This window comes from Pecten maximus, chromosome 10 (assembly GCF_902652985.1).
Source record: "Pecten maximus chromosome 10, xPecMax1.1, whole genome shotgun sequence".
NCBI lineage: Eukaryota > Metazoa > Mollusca > Bivalvia > Pectinida > Pectinidae > Pecten > Pecten maximus.
This window is the reverse complement of record NC_047024.1, coordinates 23,602,226-23,613,657: the sequence shown is the minus strand read 5'-3', so window position 1 is coordinate 23,613,657 and position 11,432 is coordinate 23,602,226. Positions and strand designations below refer to the sequence as shown.

At 36.3% G+C, this 11,432-nt stretch overlaps 1 protein-coding gene across 1 annotated transcript; it reads left to right on the top strand.

Annotated features, from left to right (window-relative positions):
* The first annotated feature begins 6,037 nt into the window (after window positions 1-6,037).
* Window positions 6,038-10,419, top strand: LOC117336836. Its single transcript, XM_033897495.1, has 5 exons — window positions 6,038-6,178; window positions 8,766-9,276; window positions 9,471-9,568; window positions 9,680-9,713; window positions 9,866-10,419. Exons 2-5 carry the CDS (start codon window positions 8,769-8,771, stop codon window positions 10,009-10,011), a joined length of 786 nt encoding a protein of 261 aa, XP_033753386.1. The 5' UTR covers window positions 6,038-6,178; window positions 8,766-8,768; the 3' UTR covers window positions 10,012-10,419.
* The last annotated feature ends 1,013 nt before the right edge of the window (window positions 10,420-11,432 follow it).

The window sequence follows — 11,432 nt, the reverse complement described above, 5'->3', positions numbered from 1 at the left end:
AAAACTACAGTACCCCTTTGTTTCATCAGTCAGGGACTAATAATCACCAATTCAGACCTATGAAATGTCATGTATACTCAGTATAGATGGAAAGACACACAGACTGAGAGATGGACAGAGCGTCGAGTATATCTTTTGCGGAAAATAGAGTAAATATCAAATGAACTTAATGACTCATGAAGTTATAAAATTATAAAAAGTTATAAAAAAATTATGTCTATAATTCATCAAGAAAAGAATATTCTGTATATAATTCATATCATCATAATGAAAATTTTGGTTTTTCAATGATTATAGTAAAGTCTGTTACAGAAATGTTCTCAATGTAAGAACACAGGTAAATCAGCACAGGTAAATCAACTCACCTGTTAGGTGATCAGAAAATCATTAGCTGTTAATGATTGCCAAACTGTTTCACAAATAGTGTATAAAACTAAGTACACTTTGGAAAATCATCCTATTTTGATTTGATATTTGAATTTGTAAACACTTACTGAATCTTGAATTGTAAAACAGTTGTACGTTGAATACTTTTAAATCATATTTTCTGAAAAAAGTTCATCAAACTTCAACATTTTGTTAAATGTGTCACATTGATTTAATTTGTGGTTGTTTTCGGATTAAGTGTAAATATTCAAACAATACATTAATACCGCTGTTTAATTTACATTCTTTTAAATCATTTCAGCCCAGTATCATTTTTCATTTATATTGTAAATATATATCTGATTATCATCATTTTAATTAGCATTTAAATTGGCATAATTACAGAATTTTAAATTCTTACTTTTTCACTGTAAAGCAATTGTATATTAGTTAGAGTTTTATTTTTTCATATTGATTAACTTTGTACGTTTTTCAGATTTGCATAACAATTAAGTTATTGTAGAATTGTAAAACTCATGTAAAGTTGTAGCTGTAATCAGGTTTGATTAGTACAGGTTTACTTCGAAAACCTATACATAAATTGATTTTCCCAGATTTGTTTAGATTATCATATAATTACTGTATAGATCAGTTCTTGTAGAACAATTGTAACATTCTCTTGTGTATCTGTTTCAGACTTAGTAGTAATAATTTTTGTTAATCATACACAAAATGGAGAACACACAGGTAATAATATTATTTATCCTGCAACTGCCACCGCATTGTCGGAATACACCCACCGTATATATTTTTGCTGTATACGGCAGTGATGGAAAACAGCTGTATTTTGGAATCATAGCACGTGCATCAGTTCGACTGACCTACTTCAATGCGAAAGTACGTTTAAAAGGCGAACATATTTCTGTCATTTTTGACACCGTTTCACTTCAAAATGATTATTTCTGATGATTATTTTTATGTCTGTTGCAGGATAAATAGAATACGTGGTCAGTGTCTTAAAATATAAGCTGTATCTTTACCCTCGCCAAATTACAGCTTATATTTTAAGACACTGACCATGTATTCTCTATATTTTTGTCAAAATTATGGTTGCTATGGCAACTGATCACTATAAACAGGTTTTCTGATAAGAACCATAACTTTAAGTTTGTCCGGACAACTCCTCCTAAACTGAAGGGCCGATTTCAATGAAACTTAACACAAATATAGAGGACCATGTTCAGATGTGCATGCCACTTTCTTTTTCTCAAAATTATAGTTGAAATGGCAACTGGTCACTATATTACTGGGTTATCTTAGTTGGCCTCTAACAGTTCCAATTCACCATTTACTCGTGCAGATTGTGAGGTTAATAGTCAGCCATCCTGGTGACAGTTCTAGTTTTATTTATCTTTTATCTATAATGTTTTAACCTAATATTGTCATGATCAATAGTGAAATATATAGTTAGGCATACTGATAGTGCTTTGAAAATTTGATTTTTCGTTTAGACCTATTTTACAAAAATGTGTTTAGACAAAAGTATAAAACTTAATTGATGATGATGTGAACATGTCAAAAATATCTACATGTATAAGATAAAATTTACCATATATATACAAATGTACATGTATGTCATATTTATTTTTTACTCATTTTGTACTTATTTATTGATATGATATTGTCGTTTCATTCTTACTAGTAAAATAATCTATACGAGAGCAATTGGAATTTAGAAAACTATTTCTGATTCACATAACTGAGTTGACCCTATTTCTTACCCAAGTTGGTATTCCATATTGAAACAGACTATAACTGAACTTCAAAGAACTTCCTACATAAACACCTTCCTTTGTCTTTACCAGAGTTGGTGTTCAGGGAATGAGCCGCTCCAACCTCCATAATGAATTGATGATATCAGGCTATTTCACTTACAATTTAAAACAGTTCCCCATACATTTCATTGCAGTGATATCACCTATTTGTTATAGTGGAAACACTACTATATATGGTTGAAATCACTTTAAAAGATCAATTTTCAGCATTTTATAAAGTTTTTTCAATGATATCAAACTGATTGGATGATACACACAGTAAATTCATGATATTACTAAATGATTGAGTAATATCACCTTATATATCAATTCATAGCTTACACACGGTGGCTTGGTTTCAGGATTTTGTGTATTAAATGTATGACATCAGTTAACAAGAGGTCCAGAGGGCCTGTATCCCTCTGCTGTATATTTCAGTGATTATATAACCTTTTCCCCTGTTTGAGATCTGCTAGTCAGTACTTTGCATTGCATTCAACACTTTTCTTTACCCAAGGATTCTTCAGACTGAACCCTGTCATTCTTACAGTACCAGGGTAGAATTCTATTGGAAGAAGGATTTCAAAGAATTCCCTATACACTGTATTCCACTCAGGCGCTCTAACTGTAGGCCCTTGGGGCCAGCCCAACCATTTGAACAATAGGGATATAACCAGTCAAATAAGACTGATATCCTTTGCAAGATCTAGAAAACATGATGTTTATAGAAGTGTGTATTGTAATATAGTACGTTGAATTGACCCAGCTCCTTGTCCCCCAGTGGTTCATCCCCACCATTATATACTGAATCCCACCACCTAGGGATGCTTCTGGTCAAATTTTAAAAGATCTATTCAATCATAGCCCGAGTTTCCTCTGGCCCCGACACCATGTCTGTTCACGTGTCAGGGCCAGAGGCTCCTACATTGGCTATTCCAATCAGTGGTTATGAAGAACAGAAGAAGTCGTTTGAAGAAATTCTGACACACGATGGAAGCCATGGTTTGGCATAAGCTCACTTTGATCCTCCAGAATATGGTGGGGAACAGGGATGACACTTATGACTGGGGTCGGTAAACCCGATACAATGTTCCTAGCCGCTGGCGTGTTCTACTTTCGTTTTCAAATACATTGTAAGTGTAATACATACTCTATGTCTATACACAGTATAACTGAAATGCCGCTTTACCAAAATAATCTCACTTTGCTCACTAGAAAATAACCCTGTACAGTAATCAAATCAAGTTTACCTACTTTACATTGAACAGGAGAATACCGGAAACATTTCAGGTCTCAATCTCAAAAGTAGATACAGAGTTACCGTTCCTAGTGGAGGAGAAATCGGTCCCCATGATTGTGTACGCCGCACCCGGTCCCGGACCCGATCCCCGTACCAAGAATATTGATAATATTTTTTTTCTCAACAACGACTTAATGAATAAATCTCACTTTTTTCTTGTATATCCTTATTAATATTTCAAAAAACTGACATCTTAAATGAAATGGAAGTTATACCTACAATTTTAGTAATCATCGATTTACATTTTATTTTTATGATATTTTCGATTCCATACTTCAAGTAAACCTAGTTGTTGATACAAACATAAGTTTTGATTAAAAATACTACTTATTTCATTTCAAATATTGTCTTTTTTGAGATCGCGGCGATGTACGTTTCATCTGTCCCCGGTCCGTTATGGCGCGGGAAGGATGTCATAATTAAATATTTTTGCCTAGGCAAATATCCAATTTTGCCTTAGCAAAAATAATTTTGCATTTTGCCTAGGCAAAATTCGATTTCTGCCTATGCAGAAATAATTTTACCTTGGGGAATTCTCGTCTTTTCCATTTTCAGTCTTACTTTTTGATCGCAAAGTACCTACCTCTATATCCAAGTGTTAAGCAGCTGAAGCAAGTTTTTTTTAGTTTAAACGTATTTTATTGTAACAAATTTACAACAGGATTGGGCACAAGTTATTACAACTTATAAACACCCTCTCCTAACACAATGACATATAAATAATTACAAAATGCTATAAAATACATATTTAGTATTGAATAATAGATATATATTTTTATAGAAAGATGGAGAGAGAGTGAGGGGGAGAGAGGGGGAGAGGGAGAGAGAGATAATTTATGGATGGGCAATAAAAAATGTACAAAATGACACAAGCAACAATGGTATACATTCAATAACGTATAACGCATATAACAAAGTAATAAGGATACACATTCTCATTTAAGACACAATGGATACACGTTTTACTTTAAAATATAAATCGATTGATTTCTTAAAACCTTTTACTGTCCTTTATGAAATGTTGAACACATAAGAATACTTCAGAATTAATATTAAAAGAGCAAGTTTTTATTTATATGCTACTACATGTACATGTATATATTTATAACGGCGTCATTTGAGAAAAAAAAGATGATGAATATTTTCCCTAAAAAATATCTATTGCACATTAAGGATTTTCCACAATGTTCTCTCGAAATAAGCCGTAATTTAGCGCCTCGTACTGGAATCTATGCTTCGTATAAGTAGCATGTAACCAAGGACCTTCATTACCAAAATATCAGTTAAAACCCGTGTACCATTCTGATCTTATACATAATGTCAGTTCGTTCAAATTCTAGTTAATATATAGGTATTGATACAGTGAAAGTTAGGGTGGAAATGAGTATACGATAGCTGATAAGCCCGAATTTATGTGACAATGTCAATTTTAAACAGCGACCTGAATACCAGAAACTTTCTGACTAGATAGCTGATATGTGGCTTTTCATTCCTTCAATCCGATACAAATGTGTAACGATACTAATAGTCTTTTCGCTTCGCTAAACATCACAGCGCTTTTTTGTTATTTCGAGGCGAATTCTTTTACGAAATGAGTGGTATTGATGTTAATGGGTTTTGCATTTTTCTGCGTTTAATTCCAATTACCATTTTCTAGACCATTTTGACAATTTTTCCGTGTAACTTTTGATGTTATTTGACTCATTCATTCTTTTCCCATATATTTTGCTGTATTCTGCGAAAAAAATAATAGTTGTTGATAGTACTCCTGGAAGTTCATTTATATATACAGTTGTATTAAAAACAAAATTGGTCTGAGTACTCTTCCCTGAGGGACACCGCTCTTGAACTTGATCCCAGTGCGAGGCCGATCCATTTTGGAGTGCTCTTTGCTTACTATCCGTCAAAAATCGAACCTATCCAATAAAGTACACGTAGATATCCTCTAATACGTCACGAACACAGTTTTTAATACTTTCCACCTGATGTCTGATATGCTAACTGGTCTATATTTTTTTGCTCATACACTGTTTCCTTTTTTATAAATAGGAGTAATATTTGCCTCTCTCCATGTCTCGGACAGGTTTGTTTGATATGTTTGTTTACGTCCTATTAACAGCATTTAAGGACGTGCGAGGTTTTGGAGGTGGAGGAAACCCGGAGTACCCGGAGAAAAACCACCGGCCTACGGTCAGTACCTGGCAACTGCCCCACGTAGTTTTTGAACACGCAACCCAGAGGTGGATGGCTAGTGATAAAGTGTCGGGACACCTTAACCACTCGGCCACCGCGGCCCTCGGATATGTACATTTACTGTATAGATTTGTTAAAGATAATAGTTAAAATCTTAGTGATTGCACATTCCGAGAGAATTGTTTTGGTGAAGCTGCGGTGTAAAACGGATAGCATTGCAGACATTCAATTAAAAGTGCGTAAATAACGTTTGGTCATCTACAAAGTCTTTATGACGTCATAATTGTCCATCATCACGCGAGATTTCCCGGTCAAACAACGTTCGGTCATCTACAAAGTTTTTATGACGTCATAATTGTCCATCATAACGCGAGATTTCCCGGTAATTGTCCTGTTGCTAGCGACACGAAGAGGTTGAGCTACAGAGCAAAATAATTCTGATTTGATATTCATCTCATCATCGACAAAGATTGTTGATATTTACATAATAGCGGATTAGCTGCGGGTAAGTAAAGTGTAATTCAACTTCAAAGAAAATAACACGTTACTTGATGAGACATATATAAGTGTGGTAAGCATGAACTGATTACAATGTATGTCGCTCATCGATCAGCCGGTATTTACAAACTTTATTTTATAACAACTGCGAAACAAGTTATATCAGCTTATATAAATCGCCCTTGTTGGACTGGATGGTAGAACGCGAGGGGTCTTACTGTGGGAGGAAACTAGAGTACTCGGGGAAAACCCAAGTGGAAGGTCGAATGACGATTCCTTTTCATGTCCGAACGGGGAATCGAACCCTGGCCGCCTATGTGTAACGCAAGAGTTTTACCACAACGCCACCCGACCAACCAAAGCGAAACAACGAAGTCAACATGAATTATGAATATCCTGCCGACATTGGACACGAACGAACGGCTCGCATCATAAAATATATATGTATCCACTTGGTTAAGGCGCTAAGCCCAAAATTTGGTTAACTTTGCAGCGGAGAGAGTGTGCTTGTGGTTCAATTTGCAGCTTACATATGTATTGGTATACTGTTTCCATTCAGCGGCTGTCATAACAAGAACCAGTTCTTATACTGCTCAGTGTGAGCTGCTGGGTCGTCGAACCCTTTTGAGTGGTGACGTAAACGTTTTATCTCTGATGTTACCACCTGCTTTCTTAGGTTGTAGTATCGATTAAAATGGCATTACCAGATTAGTCCTTATCTAGAGGTAGGCGAGAATGTCTGTCTTTCTTTAAAAGCTGGCAGTTGTAAATTTTGTAGGGGTTCCGCACAATATTTCATTGTCCATAGTTGTTGACGCCCTGGTGAGAGTTCAGCCTCTTTTGAAGCATCTTGATGGTGTCACTTAATTTCGCGACTTCACGGTTGCTCGGGGGATAATTATATACACACTACATATATACGCTTATAACACGCTCGGTAAAATCGTGTTGGTATTGTTGATCCAATGCCTATCGAGATTAGACCTAATATACAAAGATCTCCCTCTCCACGTACCTAAAATTGTCCCAAACTCCATAACATGCCTTACAAGTGTTGTATGTGCCGTCTTCTTGGCTCCAAGTGTCCATGGTGACAATTCTTAAACGGTATTCAATTATTAGAGATTGTAATACCCGAGATAGAGGTAGAACCAGCAGCTGTTGGATGGTGTTGTTGAGACTATAGAAGTGTTGACTGCAGTTCCACATGCTCATCGGATAAAGCATTTGTTCGCGTTGAACTTCGTGTCCCATTTCAATGTCTCGAGATCCTAAAGATCTTTTAGCAGGATAGAATGGACTCTTTTACCGCGAATTCCACGGCGTAATATAGGCAGTCGTCTGCTAACAGCCTGATGTGACCGAGGAGGAATATGGGTCTAAGGACGGTTCCTTGTGGCACACCGAGCTCCCACCGCGCTCCCACCGCGCTCCCACCGAGCTCCCACCGCGCTCCCACCGCGCTCCCACCGCGCTCCCACCGAGCTCCCACCGCGCTCCCACCGCGCTTCACTTGTCATTTCCCCCTCAATTACAACTAACAAGGCTCTTGTAGTAAGGAATTGTGTGAGGCATTCCTGTCTCTTGTGGCCACATCTATGATGGTTTCATCATATTCTCTCTTAATTGGGAGAATTTAGACATATCTTTCTTCTGCCAGTTTGTTGTAGATAGGCTTCGTGTTTGATGAGAACACCAAATCTAGCATAATATGTTCACGCGATTGGGAATCATGGATTTTGTCAGTGAAGAAGAGGTGCAATTGCAGTCTGGAGTAATTTTGCTCACTGTCTTGTTTGGCCAGTCTGTGTCTTGACAGTTGAAGTCACCAACAAGCACAACATGTTTTAGTTTGTTCTGAGCAGATGCCCTACCGTCTAGGGCAAGTGGGGGTTGGGGGTGATAGGTTAGTTAGTTATTATGGGATATTAAGTTGGTAAAGAGTAATTATTAGAATCACTGATATAATATTGTGAGATTTTCTGAACTTGAACATTGAAACTGGAATCATATTTACCGATTATGAAGTTGAGAGACTAGGTAATGAGATCATCTATATGCTTTAATGGATTACCGTAAAAGGAAAGCATTGCGTTTCTACTGAGACTGACTTTCTACATTTTATAATGTAGAAACTATTTATATACATATTGAAGAAGAAGCTAAAATAAAATATTCTAAAATTAGTTTCTTCAATTTAACCTCTGACCTAAGATACCTACTAATATGCATAAACACTGTATATATTTGATAATTATAGACCCCTGATGAGGTCAATGTGGTGTTATATCAACCTAGTAGAATCAAATATTTTATATTCTACCAGGTTGGTAAAGCACCATATTAACCGAATCAGAGGTACTCAACTTTTATATTAGATATGAAACTTGTTTGCAGAAGGGTGGAATTACAATAGATTTATCTCAAACACGGGAAATTTACATTGGGGCATTGTGACGTCACAATGATTATGACGTCATAAACGCAATATTAACTTGGTGTTTCTAAAAATAGAAACATCAGGTTAATATATCAAAATATTAATTTCAACGTAACTATGCTTTAACCCATGAAATTCTATGGTGGTATTTCAGATTATGGAGGATACACAACTTAAAGAGATTGCAAAACATTTGGTCACTGACGTCATCCAGAAAGCCACGGAATACGTCAGGACAGAAAGGAAAAAAATGGCGGAAATGATCGGCCAGCTGGACAAGGGTGTGGACGACATAGTTCAACTGACCATTCGTAGTGGACAAATATCACCGACTGACTACAAGATGGCAGAAATGACAGGTCAACTGGATAAGGATGTGGAGGATATTGTAGGTGAAACCATTAGCCACTCAATCACGGCCATTCGTAGTGGTCAAACATCACCGACTGACCACAAGATGGCAGAAATGACAGGTCAACTGGATAAGGATGTGGACGATATTGTGCAGGTGACCATTGGGCGATCCATCGCGGCCATTCGTGAAGGGGAGATGTCACCAACTGACCACAAGCTGGTTTGCAGTGAGATACTGGAAAAGACAAGAGAGTCTGGAACCGGAAATGACGCAGGATTACAAACGGCGAAAACCTACCCAGCTGACAGAGGTATATCAGACGGTAATTTCAACATTGTAATATAAACTTTTCAGTAAGAAAATTGTTGATGCTTAAACATTTTATTTAAATCTGAAGAATGTTTTCATAAACAAAATGTAATATTTGGTGATTGGATCTATTTCGTGTCCGATATCCTTTTTTTTTTATTCGATTGAGAAATTTCTTTCTTTTGTTGTTCTAAGAGTACAAAAGCGAAGTTCCGCCTTTCGTCACTCGGAATAAAGCTGCAGACAAAATAAAGAAAACATTTTTCGAGCGTCATCTGGACAGACTTCTCGGGGTAAGTTAATTTTGGAGAATATTACCGTGTGCATGATGTAAGTCTTAAGTGTGACCGAGAGGGACTGGAAATATTTTTTTCATCTTATTTAAGGTTATTTTTATATTTTAGAGAGAAAAGAAAAACGCAAAAAAGAAGAAAACAGGTAAGCATGTATTTTACATCATTCTTTCAAATAACAAACTTTCATTTATTACTTTACATATACATGTAGTTATGAAATAAAATAATAAAATTTACTCAGACGTCATCATCTATTGCTTCTGAGCATTACTGGTATTTGTTCGCCTTTTTCAGTAGAACTTCGTAACAGCAACCCCAGTGGAGGAAGTAGGAAACGTTCATCAAAGGCCCATAACAAAAGGGATTGGATCCTTAAAAACGTCCTGTGCTGCTTTGTCCGCCAGACGGCGACAGTGGAGCCCGTCGATCACGAAGTATAGATGATTGGTGCGATTAACAAGGAATTAACACATATTATATTAACTTCTCTGTAGTAGAAAAAAACATCAGAAGGAATCAGACTGCGATAAAAGTATACCAAGTGGACATCGAAACGTCATAAAATTTACATCAGAAAAGCGACGAGAAAACATTGTTGAAAGAAGTCTAATTTGTTGCAATGACTTATTGTACTGTAGAATAAAATGCGAAACTAAACCCAAACATGCGCCTAAGAATAAATGCGAAACTAAACCCGATCCCGCTACTCTTTTATTTCATTGATTAGTTTTAAAAGTCAACATTAATACATATAAAGTGTAGAGAAGGCTATTATTCACACTGATAAAAAAATCGCAGGGAATCCAATCATTCGACGCATCAGGGACGTACAGTGTATAATATCACAGCTGGTACGTCCCTTATCATAAAATAAAGACATCCTTTCATTTATAGTATGTTCCATTTGTTGAACACTATGATAATTTCCCTATGTGTAATCAGTAGGTTCTACAAATACGCGCCTCACGCGCATATTCGATTTTTATTATTACATTATACATGTATTATCTTTATTCAAGAAAAATGTCAAACTTAACATGTGTATTCAGTAAAAATATAGAGAAGACTCACGTTTTTTTTCCTTTTCTGATGTTATTCGTATTTGACTTCATGTTGATTGCTTTCTAAATGCATGAGTCAGAGGTAGGTTTTTTTTTTCGTACAAACTTTAAAAAAAAATTATACCAGAAACATGATGCATGTTTCTGATTATACGAATATATTTCGTATCAAATAACATCAATTGACTCTGTAAACGATTCACACTACAAGTGAATAGTACATGGCACCTGAGTATGTTTACATATTTACGGTATAGTTACTTACCGACGCCGACATTACGTTGCCGGTTGCCCTCGTTTCCTGTTTTTCGTTTCCGGATTTTGCCGGTTATTGTCGGGGGAAATGTGGAAGGTTTTTCTCCGGGTACTCCGGCTTTCCTCAATCTCCAAAACTGGGCAGGCACGCTTTTAAATGACCCTAGCTAGTAATAGGACGTTTAACAGACTATACACCAACCTACGCGTGGACATGCGCCCGAGACAATCCTGTTAGGTCGGATGGGTACCTGACAGGCGCAAGTCGACAGTGACCTACATATTGACGTGTTCCCGCGTTTTTGCTTTCAGTCTTTTTTCCCCGTGAAAATATTCCATTTTTGTCTATCGTGAGATTTAACTATAAAAGCTTGTGTTGGTCAGAAACATCTTGAATGGTTAGATAATAAAGTAGCACGTGTCCATACTTCTTTTGTGATTTGGATCGGGGGAAATGTCTTATGCTCATCTTTGATCATATCTATTGTTTGTTTTAATTTAAATTTTAGCATATCACTTCACCTATTATAACAATATAACGCGTA